The following is a 21,480-nucleotide window of genomic DNA, read 5'->3' as shown; positions in this document are numbered from 1 at the left end:
AATGTTGTGCTGCAGACATAGGAATAATTATCATTATAATTTCATGTATAAACCTGCATCGTGAGATGTTTCAGTGTGCAACAAATAATTTCGTTTGTTGCTTATGTAGTTTTTTTGATGTAGCAAGTGGGAAACGAAAAAACACTGAAAATTTGTAACACAAAACACGCCGTTGGCTATCAGGTTCGAGCAGGATGTTATGGGTTTACCCATAATGCCATGCAGGCCTGTTTTAATATCTCATCATGCATTATTTGATATTGTGTCTCAGATTACACGAATTTTTTTTATATCACGAATGATATGGAGTGACTCATTGCCTGCGATGTAGCACTGGATTTCTGCACATTCAGGGATGAGGTCATGCGGCCGACGCAGACGCAGCTGTCATTCTGTACAGGACAAGCGCGGTTGTTGTTGTTGTTGTTGTCGTCGTAACATTTGTGCCTGCACTAGAACGGAGGGCAATCGGGGTGACGTGAGCGTGTGGGGTGTGTGTGTGGCACAGTAATTAGCGCGCTGCGCGACGAACCCCGGCCACCCGAGTTCAATTCCCGCTCATGGCTACCACCAACACCAGTGACGATTACCTAAACCGGTGCTCGGTCTCCCCTAGTGCGGCGTGTAAACGTCGCCACAGGGTGTGCTGGCCACCGGCCTTTTGTAGGCGCTCGCCAACAGCGCTTGCCCCAACAGCCTGTTCTGGTTACGCGGGGAAAACTTTGTCTTTGAATTTCGATTTAAAGCTTTCGTGACTGCAGGGATTCATCTTCTTGGTTCTTTCGGTAAAGTCTACGTGACTTCTTTCGGTAAAGTCTACGTGCCTTTACCGAAAGAACCAAGAAGATGAACTTTGTCTTTGTGTTTTTGTTGTGCAGGTCACCACTACCTGCTCGTGAATTGGCATGGCACCCAAGGGCTCGGAGGCACGGCGCGCCTCGCTTCCCCGATGGTGAACGACCCTCAACCGGGCTGCCTTCGCTTTCACTACCAGGCAAGGGCCATTAGGGTCACAGTTAGCCAGCCACGTGTAGCGGTAACCTTTTGTTGAAATGGGGGGAGGGGGGGGGTTATGCAAACTTAAGGGGGCCACGACACAGTCAATGTTGAGCTTTTAACAAATGTTAAACGCTTCATACAATGAGTAAAGGTATGGTCTCCTTTTGTGCCTCGTGCATTCCGCTAGCTCTGTGTATGTGACGATAGGCTTCCACTGGTGTTAGTTATTGCACCGACATATTTTGATTTGACCGTGGGAATGATTCGGGAGGCTGAGCCTTCAGCAGGGGGCCTCATCCCCCCCAGCCCCTCTGATACTACAGCGCTGCTGTAAACAAACCCCGCTGCCCCCCGACTCCTTTTTAATTTTTATTTCCCCCTCTTGATTATTCTTTGGGTCTTTTGGTAAAGTCACGTAGATAGGTTCAAAAAAATTATTATAAAAAAACTACGACGTTTCGATCGCAACACAAGCGATCGTCATCACCTGACTTGACAATCAGGATGAATCTTGACTTAAAGCTTTCGTGACTGCAGGAATTCATATTCATATTCTTTGGGTCTTTCGGTAAAGTCACGTAGCACAAGTGATCGTCATTAGATGATGACGATCGCTTGTGTTGCGATCGTAACGTCGTAGTTTTTAAGAATTATTTCTTTGAACCTATCTACGTGACTTTACTGCAAGACCCAAAGAATATGAATTCCTGCAGTCACGAAAGCTTTAAGTCAAGAAGTGACCTTTGCTCCACACAGCGGGGGGGGGGGGGGGGGGGCAGCACTTCACTCCGCACACTCCTGTGCTGTTGTGTGCAAGCTCCGTGGTGCCACCCTGCGAGTACCAGCCAAGAGAGAGAACAATTATCCCCTTCCAAGCGATTCGATACATTGTATCAGTGTCGCAATTCTCTTGTAGAATTGGTACTGTAATGACACTGGTCAACAAAAAAAATAAAAAATTTTCTGGCCTGGACTTTTGCAGCTGTTTTAGACTAATTTCAGGGTGCTGATTCCAAATCTGATCTCAGATTTGCTCTATCACATAATTTGTATGCTATCGGCATACCCCATTTTCATTGATTTTACCCGAAATTAACTCCGTCACTTATGATTGCAAGTTGTTGCGAGTCAGTGACTGCTTTAATGTTAAAATATGGTGCTGTATTTTTAGGATAGTGTGTTTATAATATCATTTTATGTAGGTATCCACATTTATTTAATATTTTTCTTCTGCAGTTTTTATTGAAAATGCAATATTTAATATCTCAAAAACCTGATGTGATAGACAAAAACTGATGCCAGATTTGGAATCGGCACCCCAAAATTACCTTAAAACCGTTGGAATACCTTATGCCAGAAAAAGTGTGTTGACCAGTGTTATTTAACAAAAAATGTTTAGCATTGGCGCAGTAGTTTGCCAATTACCCTCCGAACCCAGGGGACCTGATTTTGATTTACGGCCACGGCTAATATCGGTGGCGACCGACATCTGAAACGCTCCCAGAGGAGGGCCGACCCAGAACTTGTGTGGACGTCCCGTGCAGGTGGAGGGTGGCGGCGAGGATGGCCTCATGGTGCGTGCGCGGGAAGCTGGCGGCTACGTCCACGAGCTGTGGCGCTGGGCCGGTTCGACCCTGGGCAGCTGGGAGGCAGCGTCGACGCATCTGGAAATGACGCACCCCTTCCAGGCAACTCGCGCCTTCGCGACGGCCGCCGGCGATCGCCCCGTCGCTCAATCAGTCCGCCCGTTGCGCCAGAGCAAGGGGTCGGCGAGCGCTTCAGGATTGTCAACGTTTGTCGCGAGCAAAGCGTTCAAGGCCGTACGATCGAGGGAAGAGGAGTAACGCCTCATTTGTACCTTTCAAAAGCACAATAAGAATGATAACGATAAATGCCCCTTCTCCGAGAGTCAACATTTCAATTCTTCATATCCCTGGGATGTAAGCCAGTGGTGGTAACGTATTTTCTAGCTGTGTTCTCCGTAACGCAGCCAACGTATCTCAGAAATTACGTGGGCACTTGCAAACACTGCTCTAGAGGGCGGATTGCATAATCGTTCAGACATTTGGGATATGTATTAGACACCTATCTGCATGGCTGTGAGGTGGTAAGCAAGTCATAGTACAGCAAGCAGATTGCTGAGCAGTCTGTGCAGATTTGAGCGCTATTCCTCCACACTGGTTGTGTCTTTATCGGGGCAGTCCTGTTATTGTCGATGCTTATAACAATTTAAGACAGAATTGGCTGAATGTCCCATGCAGGAAACCTGAATAAGGTCTTGAGATTCAATTGAGTCTTCCCTGGCTAAATGAAGGTCAATGTGAAAGTCTTTACGCAATTGAATGCCTGTTCTCCTGGCACATTACCATTTATATTTAAATCTTCAGAACATATGTGTCAATCTACTTGTTGAAGGACTCCCCCACACTGTCAGTCAGGCCTGGGCTTGATAATTGGTTTTTTACCCTTCTATCTGGCAACAAAACTGACACCTTTTTACAAGGAGTCATGTTTGCATAGACCGCAATACCTGCAGTCATAATACAAACAAAAGACATAACTCTGATAATGTGCACTGTCCTTGAAGTTGATTGGTCCACACCCGAGACAGCTTTCCTTAGAGCCTAGTCTCACATGGGTTGGACCAGATGACGCCAAAAGGCGCACAACTCAAAGACTGTTGACCCTGGCACAGCGTTGTACTTGTTTTCATCGACCCTACGGATACCATCAGAGTATGAGAGCTCGGGGCAAGCATCTACACTATGGGAACCTCATTTGCCAGTAAAAATATGATAATTGTTTTTTTACCCTTCATATTTTTACTGGCAAATGAGGTTCCCATAGTGTAGATGCTTGCCCCGAGCTCTCATACTCTGATGGTGCATTGTCTTTGAGTTGTGCGCCTTTTGGCGTCATCTGGTCCAACCCATGTGAGACTAGGCTCTAAGGAAAGCTGTCTCGGGTGTGGACCAATCAACTTCAAGGACAGTGCACATTATCAGAGTTATGTCTTTTGTTTGTATTATGACTGCAGGTATTGCGGTCTATGCAAACATGACTCCTTGTAAAAAGGTGTCAGTTTTGTTGCCAGATAGAAGGGTAAAAAACCAATTATCATATTTTTACTGGCAAATGAGGTTCCCATAGTGTAGGCCTGGGCTTGTTGGGCAAAATTTCACGACTCTGGCCAGTGCAGGTTGGTGAAGTTTAAAGTGGGGCGGGGGGGCGGGGGGGGGGGGGGCTCAGGACTTTTTGAATTATAAATCGCCGTTGACGTTCGACAGTGATCAGGTTCATAGCGCAGTGATGAACAGATCGCATTTCACCGCATTCACACCACAGCGTGACCCGTTGTTATCCGTTTGTGATTTTAAATAGCTGCATCTGCCACACTTCGATCGGACACGGTTTGAGGAACAGTTCATCCATTGAACGATCGCTGTTGACCCTGGCACAGCGTTGTACTTGTTTTCATTGACCCTACGGATACGATAGGCTTCGTTATCCCTTTGGCTGAGATTTTAACTCGTGACTTCCAACTTCGCCCCATGCCAGACATTATTCGAGTAACCTTACATTCCTTGGGACAATCAACTTGTTGGTGCCTGCACTAGCCCTCATGGCATTGTCTACCTGCCTAGCCCTGCCACAGGTGTGGTTGCCATGCTCCTCAGACCACCTGGAGGCAATGGGCTGTGCCAGGATGATGGATTGGGCCTGCATTCCAGTACAGGCAAATTCCTCGCCCTCTCGGACCTCCCCACCCCTCTCTCTCCCAGCCGCCTTCACCGACTGGTACGGGTTGAATATTGTGAGCCGTAAGCCCAGCAGGTTAAAGAAGTTTGAGAGAAACACTCTTGGCACATGTGAGTACATTGTGGTTTTTCAAAGTCTCAATTTGAGGCTTTTAGGCTGGACTGGAAATAGAGGCTGATGTTCAAAAAAATTGTTGACAAATCTAATTATCTAGATTTAAAGTTTCTAATTGACAAATCTAATGATCTAGATTAGAAGTTTCTAATTATAATTATTACATGCAACGATTAGTCTGTGCTATGTTGATGATGTTGCAACCTTACGAGGTTATCAATATCGAGTGATCGTTATTTATCAAGAAATGCCTAAATTAGACTCGGTACTTATTTTTTCAGGAGGCTATTGCATTTGGCCATTTTGCCAATTGCTTTTAAAATATAGATTTTTTTTATACATTTCATTAGCAAAAAAAGTGTACCTGGAGAAAGATGCTTTGCATTTGAGGGGATAGCAGTCGCAAGGTCCACACAGATTGATCCATTGCTCCGTTTATTACACCGCTCTATCTTGGCCACCTTACAGCCCAGCAGATATTGGAGTGTAATATATCCACACGAGTCACCAAGCCCTGTCTGGAAACCACCGCCATGGCTCTATTGGCGCAGTTGCTCTCTGAGCTTCATTACAATTTCTGATCGTGGCACACCTCTGGTTGTCAGCCCTTCCCAGAATGCATCCCTTCTACTCCGTCCCCACGACCCCACAGTTCAGGTTTATATTTTAATTGGGTTCTTGCAAGGTTTAACTATTTAACCCTCGTTCGACAAATTATTTGGTGATGCTGCGTTGGCTCAAGCACCATTAACAATAAAACACAACACATTCGTCAATAACACAAAAATTAAAACAAATATATATCACAGGTGACATATCGGGTGACGGTCCTTTTTCTTAGCCGTAACGACGTCACCTGTTACATGTGTTTCATTTTTAAGGCACTGTTATTGCCGAATGTGTTGAGTTATTTTTTTGTTCACGTTAATTTAACCATCTTGTCATTGGCAGGGTTGTTGATCCAGAAAAATTACGTGCAAATCTTTGATCTGTATTGCTTAGCTTTTGCTAATTTAGCTTGTTCATAAATTGAACGGAACATTTCCAAAGTCAAACGGATCCAAACGCCTCCGTGCTCACACAAGCAACGGAGCTGCACCCACTCCTGTTTGAGACCCAGAGTCATTAGAGGAAATTCCACATTCCTATTGTGGAAGGGGGGTGGTCGTTCCATTATTTTCAATGATTGGCCATGAAAACTAAGCTAAATTATATTTTTATTTTACCAGGTAATGCCCACTGAGCTATTTAGGTCTTTTTCAGAAGCAAACTGGCCACAAATGATAGCTCAACGAAGTGGCTCATCACGTGGAAATGTATGGCAAACCAAATACACTAAACGCCCGTTTCTTAATGTGGAGGGATAAACCGGAGGGTCCGGAGAAAAATCCACACAACCACGGGGAGAGAGACACGCAAACTCCAAATATGCAGACGTCAGGGTTGGAATCGAACCCACGACCTCCTGCATACCAGGCGAGGCAGTTAACATCTCACACACCGTGGATCGTCGTAATGGTACGTAAGTGTTCCTGACATTCCTCAAAGATGTTGTCAAAAAGCGCTGTGTCGCTTAGAAACAGAACCACTCTTATCGAGAGCTCATCTCGCGTGGGCTCACGGCTGCCAGCTCTCACCTGGTATGAGTTTTTATTCACTGCTTGGCCTTGGCTCGTGGATGTTTTGTTGTTGTTGTTGGTGCTTCTGAGGCAGCATCTTTAAAGGAGAGCCACAATGTCAAAACCTTTTGGGGACATCAACTTTCATCTTGGGGCAGAGTAATATTTTAAAATATAAATACAACCCAGTCTCTCTGTTGAAGACGGGGCAGGTACTGCGGTGAATTACAGATGGAAAATGCACGGCTCTCACACCGTTGAAATTGATACGGAAAAACAACGCGTGCTTTTCATTGCTTAACTTTGTGTTTGTTTTTAATTGAGTATAATGTCATCAAAGTTAAACAAATCTAAATATCTCCCCGTTCAACATGCAATGCGCTGGCACTCAATGCCCATAGAGACCCTGATTTGTTTTGTTATCACGCCTGTTGACTCAGGAAAGCCTCGCCGAGCCTCATGACTACTTTTTCAAGAGGGTCCTGCCAGGCAAATTTTGACCATGAGGCCGGCACACGTCCAGTGTGGTGTAGATGGCTGCGTATGTTTGTCGGTAACCAAAACCGTGAACCTTTGCAACAACCGGCGAATGCGCCACAGATGGGGCCATGTCACCGCCCGTGTGGAAATTCCTCATTTCTTGTGGCGGGGCAAGTTATTGACTTCCCCGTGAAGCGTTCCTTCATTTATGACAAAAACTCAACACATTTTTTCAATACACTGCCCTACAGATGAAGAACATTTACGTACCAGGCAAACATTTTAGGCAGGGGGCCCTTGTTTCGTGCGAGGGGGAGAGTCTGAAGAATACTCCTCTCAGTGCATTCGCACGCTTGTTGCTCGCTAACGCGGGCCCTGCTTGCCACAGGTCGTGTTCGAGGGGACCGTCCTGGGCTCGTCCAAAGGCTTCGTCGCTCTGGACGACGTGTCATTCCATCCGGGTCCCTGCGAAGAAGAGAAGCAAGGCAAGACCACGGCCTTTCTTGGCTGAGCAAAATTCACCCTGGTGCTGGATTAAGGCTTAGAAGGGGACCATTGTAAATGTTGTGGTTTCACGCTTCAACACACCGGTGGGCTAAAGCAGTGAACAATTTGTCTTTTGTCAATGTGACACTTTTTTACTGATTGGCCGTGTCGGGTGGTGGAGGGTTACGACACGTATAAATAACGCGATCTAAACCCAAAAACGTTGATTATGAATAATATTGGTCGCGAAAGCCTACGTGTTAAACTAGTAACAGCTTTACCAATGAAGATCCCGATGAGATAGGCATCTGCGTTGACCACCTCCGTGAAGTATGGTCAAACAACCCCCACGACTGACACGGCATGCATTGATGAATGGTTGTATGTCAGTTGGTGTAGCAAGTATACGGCTTCTGTAGCCATCTTCACGATGGTATTGGCTCGTCATTAGAGGCCATCCTTTTGGTCATGGGTCTCCAACACGAGCTGATCGTCATCGTCAATCCGGCTCCACCAGCAACTGGGGACGTTTTCCATGCCGTGGCCAAGGACGGCCCTTTCAGCTAGCTCACTTGTGAACTGCACATGCAGGTGCTTTTTTAATTACACAAAAAATGTAATGCATTAAAGTTCATCCGCGTTATTGCTTTCTAACAAATCAAGCCAGTCTCATGCACGAAATATATTCTTACGATGTAAACATTTTGCTTTGAAGTCGCTCGTAATTTATTTGAATGCAAATGGAGTGGCAATATCGATCAAATCGCTTGCATTGTATTCTGGTGCAATTCCGTTTAACACTACAGTACAGAGATCATGATTTATTGCTATCGTATTGAACTAATTTTCTTCCCAGAAGCTAATGAAGGAACTGGACATTTTTCTAAGCTGTCCGCATTAATGCACGTCTTGTTTGATTGGCCCTTATTTTCACGCTCGACTATTTTCACTCCAGACCGGGCGGCGCGCGTGGAACCGGGGACCGTTTAGCGTTGTGGTGCTGCCCTCTGTCCACGCCTCTGCTCTGCTGACGGCTGCACAGGCTTCCTGAAGCAGATGACGGACTGCGATTTCGAGAACGGCTTCTGCTACTGGAAGCAACAGCCGGGGAACTCTCGCTGGAAGTTCAGCTCGGGCTCTACTTACACCACGCCACAGGGAGACCACACGACGGGCTATGGTGAAACCTTCGTGCCGCATGTGACATTTAAAAAAATACACGTGATTCTTGCCCTGTTGTACTGCCCTCCCCCACCCAGCCATTCCGTGCTGTCGACTTCGTGATTCTCTTAAATTCCAGGCTCCAGACCTTCCTCCGTGCCTCTGCTCATGATAGACTGTCTCCATCCCCAGATAAAAAATAAATACCCGAATTAATAGCGGCCTCCGATTAGCATGCTTGGCTACGTACAGTGCGAAAGAAGTTCATCACGCACAAACAAGCAGATAAATAATTAGAATATTCCATGTCATCCTGTTCGACCGAGTATTTTGTGATGTTGCATTTACAAGCAATATACATTCAAATTATATTTGTACATTATCCCTGCCACCTTCCCTATTGGTGGCGGTGGGGGATACTGACTTTCACGTAAAGGGATGATTCATCTTTACCCCTTCCGTCGTGAACGCTCATAGGGAACGGTGCATTATTAAATCAGGATGATGATGATGACGATGTTACGCAAGTACTTCTGGCAGCACTTCAATTGGCCACGACCAGACAGTGCACCGTTACGCCTTGTAAAGATGTCATTGGTGGCTGGAGTTTTAACACCAGAGAACCTGGTTGAATCGTGAGTGGCTGTCTGGATTCCAACCTAGGATCTCAGTGATGTTGGCTCAGTGAGCTGCCTGGCCTCCTCTGGCATACTCTGTGTAGGTACCACTGAGTGGTGTAGTTGGGCTAACACAACCACTAATTACTGCGTTTACACGAACCGCAGAAACTCGAGTACATACTACACTTCCCCCCCTCCTTACACCCCATTTCCATGTTTTTAATCAGCAGCAGCACGGCTCGTAAGCCTCACTGCGACCAGGCAGCTCAGCGGTAGAGCCAGTGGTTCGCAATCACAAGCTTGCCACTTCAAATCCTGGTTGGGGGTTGACTCGGCCTCATGGCTCTTCCACGGTCAATAAACGAGTACCACTTTGTGTGGGGAAGTCAACAGAGGTTGTCAAATGGAGAGACTCGCCCACCGTCATAGGAATGTAGAATTTCCGCCGCTGGCTGAGGGCTGTAAACAAGCAGACGTGCGGCGACTTAATGCACATTTGAGCCGAACGTCACTTGGATTTTTGAGAATGCTGCGTGAGTGCGCGTGAGTGCACTCGTGGGGCCCAAGTCCTGGGCCGCCCCAAGGTCGATTGAGCCTCAAATGAATACCTGGAGCAACCTATAACCATTGCCACCACGTGGTGCTGGCCACCCACCCCCGTCGCTAGCACCACTTGCCCCCAACGGTCTGTCGAGGCTTCACGGGGGAATCTTTATCGTGTGCGGCCGCTCACGCGCGGGACCGCGTGCAGGTCACTTCGCGGCGGCGAGCGGACGGGCGCTGTCACGGGAGCCGATCGCGCGCCTCGTCTCTCCGGAGCTGCCGCCCGAGCGCGAGTACTGCCTGCGCTTCTTCCGCGCTACGACGGGCGCCGCCCGCGCCGCCACGCGCCTGCACGTGCGCGCGTGGGACGTCCCCGCGCCGCGCTTCACGCGGGGGCGGCCCGAGCCGGCGGCGCCGGCGGCGGCGGTGGCGGCCGAGGAGACGCTGTGGAGCTCGGCGAGACGCCCGGACCACGGCTGGCTGCAGGCGGAGATCAACGTCCGGCGGTCGCACCCGCATCGGGTGCGCGTCGGTCGTCGGCCGATCTCGCGTCGTACCAACGGGACGTGTCGTGCTCTCGGCCATCACGTCCACGGGTTGACGCGTCCGTTCGAAAACCCTTGCACCGGGGTGGCTTTTTATGTCACGCCATCCCCCCCCCCCCCCGCGTGGTAGGGGAAATGGCCTGCTGAAACGGATTTCACAGAACTTCTTGTGAGATCCCTTCAAGCGATCGCATTGCTATCTACACACGTTCATCACGTGGCAATCAAACGGATGTTTTGTAAATCTTAGAGCTGGAATTAAGCCAATTAAAGTGAAAAAAAAATTCAGGATTTTTTTTGTGCAGTTATTGGTGGCCTGGCTGGGATAATTAACTTGAGAACCCAGTTTAATCACGGTTAGCTACTCCGGCACCACCTGATCACCTCTTGTATCACAATTGCTTTGCCATCAAGAGTTGTGTCAACCAACCCATGAAGGATTGTCCCTCTGAAACATCGATAGTTAACTCCCCCCAACCCTGACCCAAATTGAAACAGGGAAGCAACCGTGCAAGAAAACGCCACTGAATTAATTTCCGCAATCACTTCATTTTGTGCCCTGTACCCAACAACAGATGAAACACTTTGGTTAAAAACGTTCATAGCCTACTCGATCATATTACTTTATCAACAATTTCTAATGTAGAGTTTTACTTCTCTGGAGAGCTCTTGCCTGCGACACAAGACAACCCAGCATTATTTATTTTTTGGGCCACACGCTGCTGATGAAGCTTATTAAGTCAAAACCAATCAAAAAATTTCCCGCTTAACAAATGCTGCTGAAAAATACTGGCACAGAAGGCCCATAACCTGATGGACAAAATATGGATTTATTATAAAAATATGGTATGGAGAATTCTAGATTTGAAGCTTTCGTGACTGCAAGGATTCATATTATTAGGTTTTTTTTTCGGTAAAGTCACGTAGGTAAAACATTAAAATTAATAAAAGTAAAATTAAATAAAAATCACGACGTTTCGGAGGCAACACAAGCTTCCGTCTTCAGGTGGAACCGTCACAGCCACGATTGACCATGCAAAAAAGATTTAACTACACTTATTTGGCCAATCTTATTTGACAGACAACTATTACAGGTTTACCATGTTCAGTTGTTTTCTCCTTTTCACAGGTTGAGTCACAAACCGTACCTCTCCATAACAAAGGCTCACCCTCTTAAGCCTCACCTTACCATATGAATAAAAAGTGTGCTGTACTTGGCCCTTCCCCCCTCTCCAACCATTATATAAACGGAGTGGTAGCTCCTGCAATCTCTCATTTACTTGATACAGCTGTCGTGGCTGTGACGGTTCCACCTGAAGACGGAAGCTTGTGTTGCCTCCGAAACGTCGTGATTTTTATTTTATTTTACTTTTATTAATTTTAATGTTTTACCTACGTGACTTTACCGAAAAAAAACCTAAGAATATGGTATGGAGAGCCCATACCCTCGTATTTATTTATATACTGCCACTTGTGTATTCTCTGTTAAGAGCGGTTTGCCGCTTTAGTTGCGTTCAATTTGACCCGCGTACATTCTGCAAATTTCTAGTTCTGTTTCCCACACTATCATCCACCTGTGCTTGTCCATCGGTGATCATCCCTTGTAGAAGGGTGTTCAGTCCACGTCCGCATGGTGCCTCCTCTCAGCTAGCTCTTCATCATCATTATCAACGGTCGTGTTCTCTCCACCGATGAGTGAAACCCTACCCCACACTCTGACAATCCCACATGGCCCTGAAATGCCACGATCCGTCTGACTGCTGCGCACGAGCCGGTCCCATCGCTCCATCTCAGCTTCCATTCCAAAATCATCACCCAAAACCCTATGACGAACACCGATACTGACAGTGTAAGAATTTTACATCCACATACGTTAGCAGTGTAATGATTCACCACTGTCACCGGCGATTCAATTCAAGTCGCGTTCAATTTTTGGCACTGCAGTGAATGGTAGTGCCTTTAAGTAGCTGCGGGGGGTCACGTGTGCCGGTCACATACAACGTACACGTATTTAAATTGAATACAAATGTAGGTTTTTTATGCACGTGATTTGATACATGCATCATGAATTTAAGAATCTACATTTATTGGAGAGTTGATGTTTCGTTACAACCCGTTATATCTGTGTGCTTTGGGCAGCATGACGTGGTTATATTTGACAGGACTCCTGCAATTCTTCACATGACACTACTGCAGCAGGAAAAAAAACACAGAATCACTCATCATCTTGTATAAAGTGTTTCATGCTTCAGCTATTTTTACAACCAAACAGTTCATGGGGATTGCTGAAATATGATGGTTGATTGGTGTGCTTTTTCTAAAGATAAACTATAGCCTGTAAAAAATTCAATACACACCGCGCAGAGACTTTGCTATTTTTTATTTTACTCGGTAAGGCCCACTGAGCTTTTTAGCTCTTTTTCAAAAGCGAGCTGGCCAGGTCATCACTAGGATTAAAGATAATCATGGCCATTGTCACTGTGATCGTCATCGGTAGCAGCATTGTTGCCATTGAGTGTGACAAATTGGCACAGCGGTGTGACACTCATAGCAAGAAGGGCCTTTGTTCAATTCCTGAGTCGGGGGCCTTTCCCTGGAGTTGGTTTGTTCTCTCCGTGCTCGGCATGGGTTTTCTCCGGGTTCTCTTGTTTCCTCCGAGAGCCAAAGCATAGCCGTACAATGTAACTGGCATTGGCCCACACCTGCCGATGGTGCAAATGCATCTTCAAATTACTCATTTGGGATTACACGTATGACCATCGCCACCCCCCACTGAAACAACTTATCCAGATCACCAGCTCAAAGAAAAATGCACGTGTTTCGCCCTATCATCAAGCACCTTCGGATTGAGATGGCTGTCAGTTTCACATACAGCAATTATGTCACGTGTAATTCAGTGCAGTCATTTAATGTATTCCTGTGCTCTCATTGCAGATCATGTTTGTGGTTCACTGCTTCAGCCCATTGCTTTGTGGAAAGATATCTCTGGATGACATCACTCTTACCCATGGCAACTGCATGCAAAGTAAAGGTACTCAATCGAAACTCCACACCACGCTGTTATGCTTCACACTTCAGTTTGATTTTGCATTGTATCTAGATCATATCGATTATGAGTTCACTCCAAAAACAATGCAATCAATTGTCAAAATTATATTTCAGAGCTGATTTTATTTGCTCATTTTCACCATTCTGTTTGCATGTCTCTGTATTTATTGTTCCTTTGTATATTCTTAGTTGCTCACTTTGCCTAAGTGTAACGTTTACAGTTCCTTTGTCATATACTATGCATAAATCAAAGTCAATTATTAAAATAATGTTTCCTTAGCATAGGAGTTGATTTTAACATTCAAAATGTAGTTTATTTCTGCCCATGGCATGGCTAGAGTTTTCTTTTACTTTGGGCTGAGTGGTGCCGTGGTAAGCTAACTCGACTCCCAATCAGAAACGTTTGAGGTCAAGTCCTGGCTAGGGTCAACTTAGCCAGTCATCCATTCCGGGGTAGATGAAATCAGTATCAAATTACGGAAAACTAACGGTGGTTGTCCTACAAGGAGACCTCATCTCATCACAGGAAAGTGGGATTTCCACCTCTAGCTCATGGCCACCTAAGAAACAATCTACAGATGTCTCATATTTTCGTCTGCCACCCACAAACCCAAACTCCCCAATACACTAAAATGGAATACAGTGCATCTCCATAAAACAATGCAATTTGGATTCATATGGTGTCCAACTGCTGCTGCATTATACAGCTCTGCACTGCAGAGAAAGCTGGGACATGCGCATCACCTTGTCAACTTGTGTCGTCAGGTCGAGTACGACCTCTGGTGACCTCCATGACCAGACTCCGCCAGCCACACTGCCTGTCTCTCGCTGCCTCTCGTAGCTGGGTTAGTGTGTAAGGCCAGCGGTGTTCCTGATGTCATCCATCCACCTCCTCCGAGGTCCACCTCTGCCCCTGCTACCTTCTCAATTCCCAAGCCAAGACCGATTCCTCTAATCCAGAGGTCCTCATAATGTGTCCAAAGTATGGACATTGCGCATCAAGGGGTGGTGTTTATTTTTTTCGGAGTGAAGTGCCATTGGAATCATGATACACCTACAGCTGCATAACGCAGCAACAAAGTTGCGAAAAAATGTAAATACTCGTTCGACATAAAATGCTGATAAGCCACGTGGTTTATGTTATTTTAATTGACAGCTTTGCTATGTGATTCTTCAAGGCACACACAGCACAGAGGAGTATACGTTTTTGTTAATTGCTAAATGCACCTGCCTATGACTCTTTCCCAGTCGCAGGGCACTGCTCAGCTACGCTGATAGAGTGACTCGGCACATTTAGGGTGTGTTTATGGCAGAGTTTACGTCTCGTCACTCCCTGCAAAGGGACACTTTGTTCTCCAGACTCAATCTCCGGTTGGCGTTTAATGGTCTCATCCGCCAGAGTGACTCGCGGAGGATGAATGCTTAGCGCATCAGCAGCCCGCTGAGCGATCGATATAGGTGCCGCGCTGCAAGTTGCTTGCTCACGCCACCGCTGGCGTGAACGTCCTTCACTGAAGCGAACTTTAGAGGGTATTTTACGGCATAACTCTTCATGAAACAAATCATGTCCGTGCGACATTTTTGGCCGAAAGGGGAATATTTCTCCACAACTTCTGGCTGTCGCCTGATGAGGCTGGTTGTAATTACCGGTGAAACGTCACAATACTCGAATTGCAAATGCTGTGGGTTTACTGTCCAACATCGGTGTGCTGAACTAGTAATGAATTGACACGTTTTGTTTACGTGACAAACCTTACTAATTGGCTGTGTCGGGTGGCGGCGGGTTTGACGACACATTCATATTTATGCGATTAACCCCCCAAAAACTCTTATTATGGCTGATATTGGTCGCGAAAGCCTACGTGTTAAACTCACTAACCTCGTGTTTACACAATGGAGCCATTGTGCTCAATGCACTTGAGAGTTCCTTCACCCATCACTGCCACGTGTAGTTGGTTCAGGATCAACTTTCACGAACAAAGCGCTCGGCGAGCACCCGCCAATCTCCAAATGTCCCCACCGACGTTTTACAGCGACTGGCTCAGCACCCGCGTCTACGTGACGATGCCGTGCGGAGGCGTGTCACGCTGTTCCACTCGAGCGATGAAAGTCAAGCAGAGGTTGCGATTGCAACTGCATCCGGTGAAACTTCTGGAGAGCTTCAGAGATATTTACTTATGCAAAGCTTGAATCGAGGAGATCTAATGGACCAGGGTGTACAGCCATGGCAAGGAAGCGTTAGCCAGTGTACACGTTTCGGATGAAGTATTTAAAAAAAAATTTTGGCTCATTATTTTCCCAAACATTTTGCATGTGTATTTTTCACTGTTCCTGACGCATTTGTACATTAACTTAAAACTCACGCTATCATGTCATGGGCATAAATCATAAATCACCTCTGCATGAATTATGCAATGCGTGTGTCGCGAGCATACGTATCGATTACAATAGATGAATTGATGTATCTTTACATAATTAGTTTTCTTTTGCACCACCAATTGAAATGAACACAGTGCTCTTTTCAGCGGGCCTTATTTTATTACTAGTTTTTAATATACAAGACAGTGTTAATGGCAGGAGAGGTGCCGGTTTGGTGAATGAATATCATTTTCTGTTTACATGTGATTGCAACAGTCATCCGATATGCATTCAGGTGCTCTGCAACTTAATTGTAATTGTACCATGGTCAGTCAAAAAAGGAATCTGCCTGAGCCGACTTCTGTGACATGAAACGCATTCTTAATATTAATTTGCGTTCGGGCAATAATTTAGATTTTCTCATGGCGACAGAGTTGATTTTGCTCCGATTTCTATTTGGTTGATTTCCTCTTGGCATTTTGGTGACCCAGCTCACCTATCCTAGTCCCTTGGGATCTCACACCGTTGGCTACGGCGCAAAAGAAGTTCAACATACATCTCACATGGTTAAAAACAAACTTGAAACTAGACCGGACAGAGGCTGCAGGCTTGTGCAAAGGCCTCGTCGTGACTGCGACTGCCGCTGCCACCGCTGTTGCAGCACCACTACGGAGCTTGGCCAACTGCGACTTCGACGAGGGCCTGTGCGGCTACAGACACGACGTGCGGGAGACGTTCAAGTGGCTGAGGCGGAGCGGCAACACGCCCACCTCGTCCACGGGCCCCCAGGGCGACCACACCACCGGACACGGTGCCCGGCTCGGCCGTACTCCCTCCTCCTCCTATCCTCCCCTCCCCCTGTTCTCATATTTTATCATCATCATCGTCATCGCGATCCATGGGCAGATAGCCCGTAGGTGTCTCCTGCACATTTTCTCATTTGTTTCCCCCTTTGCTCTTGCCTTATGCCAATTTTCTCAAGTAATGCCACATCTTCTTGGTTCTTTCGGTAAAGTCACGAAGAATGGAAATAATACAAAAATAAAAATAAAACATAATAAAATAATTCTCACGACGTTTCGGCCACAACGCAAGCAGCCGTCCTCAGGTGCTTGCGTTGTGGCCGAAACGTCGTGAGAATTATTTTATTATATTTTATTTTTATTATTTTATTACTTCCATTCTACGTGACTTTACCGAAAGAACCAAGAAGATGAATCCCTGCAGTCACGAAAGCTTCAAATCGAAATAATACCACATCTTTCTTGCACCGATCTCTGATGTCGTCGTCAAACCATTCTCTGTTCTGGTCTTCCTCTCTTTCCGGCTCCTTCCATTTTTCCAAACAACACACTTTTAATTTTCCTGTTGTTGCCCATCCTACGTATGTGTCAAAATAGTTCCAGATAGTTTTCTTATTCACGCGGATTTTTTTTATCTCGCTTCCTTTGCTGTTCATAATTTAATCGAGCTACTGGCACCGTGTCATTGCACCCGCTTTGTTGATGTGACAGATGTCAGTCGCCGAGTCTGCCAAGGCAAAGGCTGACTGGGTGAAATGAATGGGTGTCAAGACGGCATCCCGCGATGAGTTTTGGTCAAACACTTGCTGTATACCAGACCACAGAAACAGAAATTTGGTGCCAACGCCAATTTGGAACTGACAGGGAGTAGAAGAAGTTGACACCGCGTCATGTGACGAAGACATTGCTGTTTCCAAGTGTCACGGCAAACAGGAAATCTTCTTCTGTCAGAGAACAACTTCACAGAAATTCTTATCCCTTCAATAGGACTCTTATTTTTAAAGTGGTGATACATTCGCAAAGGGAAAAAAATGTTAAATTCTCACATTGGAAATCGCCAAATTAAGTGATATTTTCTTTTTTCAACGAGTTTATTTTGTTTTGCTGCAGTCATTTTGGTGAACAACATTAGAGCGTCAACTCGCTACAATTGAGAACTCGGTTTGTGGGTGGATGAAACCTGGATTCAAACCCGGCTTGTCGGCAGTGCTAGCTCACTGCTCTGACATGAGTATAAGCCCCATCGCCAAGCATCGCAGCAGCGGCAACTTATATTTTAACCCGGTCTGGGCCTCCTCGAGATCAACACGACCTTATGCGATACTCAGTGGACATCAGTCGTGCAAATACAACAAGGATTTCTCAGGGATAAATAAAGATTCCGATTCCGAGGTGTTTGGTTTGCTCACAGGGACACCACGGTGGTGAGATGTTAACTACCTCGCCTAGTATGCAGGAGGTCGTGGGTTCGATCCCGACCCTGACACCTGCTGTATATTTGTAGTTTGCCCGTCTCTCTCTTTCCCCATGGTCACGTGGATTTTTTCTGCGGGTCCTCCGGTTTTACCCTCCACATGTGGAATCAACGTGCATTCAGAGTATTTGGCTGTTCTAAATTTCCAAATGATAAGTCACTTTGTTGAGCTATCATTTGTGGCCAGGTCACTTCTCAAAAATACCTATAGAGCCCGCACCTCCAGTTAGCACGGTTGGCTGCGTACGGTGCGAAAGAAGTTCAACATACATTCACACAGTGGGCCTTACCTGGTAAAAAAAAAAAAAAATTAGTTTGTAGTTGGTGCTGGTCCCGTCGTGTTCCACGCCAGCCTGCCAGCCCTCACGGGCATTCACCGCCAGCGCTCCCCCGACCGCTCAACAACTACCCGCCCGTTGTGTGTGTTACTGGAGCAGGCCACTACATGTACATCGAGGCGAGCGGCATGCCGCCGGGCCGGCGCGCCAGCCTGCTGTCGCCCAAGCTGCGCGGCGTCCCGGGCGCTCGCTGCCTCTCGTTCTTCTGCCACCTGCACGGCGCCGGGGTCGGGGAGCTGAGCGTGAGCCTCCGCGAGGGGCAGGACCCGGCGCGGCGCGACGCGGCGCTCTGGGCTCGGTGGGGGGAGCACGGCGACGTTTGGCGGCGGGTCCTTGTGGAGTACAGCAGCAGCGTCGACCACCAGGTGCGCTCGCTCGGGCACTTTTCTTTTTCCCGGTGGGTCAAAAAGCGTCCCGCCCCCCACCCCGCCGATTGCCTCGCCTTTCTCTTGCAGATTGTGTTCACGGCAATCTCCGGGCCGAACGCGAGTGGTGACATCTCGCTGGACGATATCACCATCCAGAAGGGTCCGTGCGATGGTGAGTTCGGCCGTCTTGCTCGTTGCAAATCATTTCACGTCTCGCGGATTGCCTTCATTTCTGCTGGGAGCTGCTGACGAGCAGCTGATGGGATGCGTTGCGCGCACAAAGCGGGACTGGTGATGGCACCACCAGCTCCCGAGGTGATGGAGCACCAGAGACAAAGCACTGAAGAGCATTGTACACTGCATGTTGCACTGACCTTTAATGTGACGCGAAGAAAGCACGAAGGCTTCCCTTACGGCAAAGATTTACGACTGAGAAACTTACAGACATACATTCTAAGCACTCGTGTAATTTATCAATGACCACAAAAGTAAAATTGGACGTGCTTTTGTTTGTTATTAGTGATTGGGATACAAACATTGATCGTCATGCACTTAAACATATCTCTACTCATGAAGCAAATAACAATGTTGCTTTGCAGTTTTTTCCATTTACATGTTCAATTCAACGAGGATGTAGTTATTTACAAAAACGAATTTACGTAAAGCTGGCTCTTTGCCTACGGCTAAATTAAATTCGCTCTTTCCTGCCCTGCTTTAACCAAATACGGTAATCTATCCCGGTGGTTTTAGCGATGAGTGGGTGGCAATGCAAAGACGGAGAGTAAGATTCCATCCATTTATACTGTCGTCCCACGTGCTCTTGACACTCCTGTGATAAGCTGAGAGAAAATAAGTAATTGAATCTTGACTTCGACCAAGTGACGATAGGTGACATCAGAATAACATCACTATATAGTTTAAGCACACATTGAAAGCTGACCATTTGAACAGACTTTGTGCCCATCAATTTTCGTTTATTTCATGTTTTTTGCCTGCTGCGTGACTTTTGTTTTGTAGATGACACAACGAACCATCATGGGCCAGAAGACGGTTGGAAGAATTACATCAAATAATGTCGATGAAGGAAGATTTACAACGAGTGGGTTTGTAGGAACGGAAATTTGAGAATTAAAACAAGTTTACAGAGGCTGTTTTTGTAAAGGTCAGGGTGTGGTCTGTCGTGTAACAAACAAAAAAATCTGACAAAATATGGGGTGTACATTTTAATTTTTTCTTAGGAAAAGCACTTTCAATATTACGTTGGCTTCGTGTTCCCTGGAACACTGCGACATGTTTCGGTCTAAAGACTCTGCACCTAAGCTGAGATTGTGTTATAACACAAAAGAGTGTGAATCATTAGCAATTTACCAAATCATATTAAGAAAAAAAAGTTTCAAGACAAGAGTAGGCCACATCGATGGTGAGTTGCATCTGATGGTGAGAGGAATCTGTGCCCGGTATTGGTATCCCCTTAGATCGGCTCAACGCCACAGTGAGCACGTTCATCTTCTTTTTATTATTTTATTATTTCCATTCTACGTGACTTTACCGAAAGAACCAAGAAGATGAATCCCTGCAGTCACGAAAGCTTTAAATCGAAATTTAGTGAGCACGTTGTTGCTGTATCAGCAAGCGAAGGGATGACGATGCAGTGGTGACTGGGCAACCCCCGTCAGTCGTGTTAGACACTCACCGACAATCCACGTCTGAATAGAGCAAATAGAGAATACATTATTTCTGTTTTAATTTATACGCATTGTACATATGCCGTTCCTGAAGTGTTAGGCTTGATTTGTGGTTGTAATCAAGATAATTGTGTAGAGTCCATAAGGGTGCAGTATAATGTGATGTGGATTGACAGACCAATCAATCCCCCCCACCTCTCCCTGCAGTACTCTTTATACGGTAATGTTTTTTGTTTTAATCCGCGAGACAATGTTTCTAGACAAGCTATGGTTATGTTTTAGCATTAAATGAGAGAAACGCGGATTAGGGACGGGAATTGTCTGGTTAAATAATGTATTCTTTTAAGAATGGAACAAAACGCAATAAAAAAAAACCCGTAATCACAGTCGCCTATTGCGCATCTCAATTACTTTCAATAAATCGTTTGACGTTTCTAAATGTGCATGGCTCATATGATGGTTGTGTGTAATTGAAGGCTCGACTGGGTAATTGTATAAAGACCGCTGCCGTTAATTTACTTCTATACGAGCTCCTTAACCGTTTATTTTGAGGATATCACACACACGTGACCGTATGTAATCTATCATGTTTTAATCGTGATACCGGCTGGCTGGTATCGCCTTTGAATTCTGAAGATTCCAGCATTAATCCGAGTGGTGGTCCTCGTGGTCTCTCCAAGTCTAAGTGGTCGTCTAGGAGGTTCCTCTGTAGTTCTAGTGGTAATTCCTTGAAGTTGACCCCGATTCTAGCCAGCTGGTATGAACCAAAATAACCACTGAAGCATATGGCCGATGCAGCAATGCGAAATTGGCCAGAGTCTACCCCGATTGCAAGTTTTCAAGCAATGAGGCAAGGATCGTCAAGTCTGACCAGACTAGTGGATATGCCATTTAAACGTATGGCGTACGCAGATGAAATACGTTTCAATGGCGATTCTGGTCGATGGCGGCTGGTTCGTATTTGGGTCAGCCACTTGCGTTACCACCCAGAGCCACCGCCAGGACTACCACTGGGACATCCTGGACTACTGCTAAGACTACAGGCACCATAACTACTTCCACTCGGACCACATGAACCAA

At 46.3% G+C, this 21,480-nt stretch overlaps 1 protein-coding gene across 1 annotated transcript in view; it reads left to right on the top strand.

The window, feature by feature from the left end:
- The window catches only part of MAMDC2 (MAM domain containing 2), a 44,007-nt gene extending 23,768 nt beyond the window's left edge, over window positions 1–20,239 (top strand). The window contains exons 6-15 of the mRNA XM_078861899.1: window positions 879–994; window positions 2,544–2,687; window positions 7,360–7,456; window positions 8,500–8,637; window positions 9,990–10,303; window positions 13,261–13,357; window positions 16,394–16,543; window positions 18,447–18,712; window positions 18,803–18,887; window positions 19,733–20,239. Of these exons, the coding sequence (XP_078718025.1) occupies window positions 879–994; window positions 2,544–2,687; window positions 7,360–7,456; window positions 8,500–8,637; window positions 9,990–10,303; window positions 13,261–13,357; window positions 16,394–16,543; window positions 18,447–18,712; window positions 18,803–18,887; window positions 19,733–19,788 (1,463 nt within the window). The 3' untranslated portion in view covers window positions 19,789–20,239. The remainder of the gene's footprint in view (window positions 1–878; window positions 995–2,543; window positions 2,688–7,359; window positions 7,457–8,499; window positions 8,638–9,989; window positions 10,304–13,260; window positions 13,358–16,393; window positions 16,544–18,446; window positions 18,713–18,802; window positions 18,888–19,732) is intronic.
- Window positions 20,240–21,480: the final 1,241 nt, after the last annotated feature.

Source organism: Lampetra fluviatilis, chromosome 13 (genome assembly GCF_964198595.1).
Source record: "Lampetra fluviatilis chromosome 13, kcLamFluv1.1, whole genome shotgun sequence".
Lineage (NCBI taxonomy): Eukaryota > Metazoa > Chordata > Hyperoartia > Petromyzontiformes > Petromyzontidae > Lampetra > Lampetra fluviatilis.
This window is presented reverse-complemented; position numbering and strand designations above follow the sequence as displayed.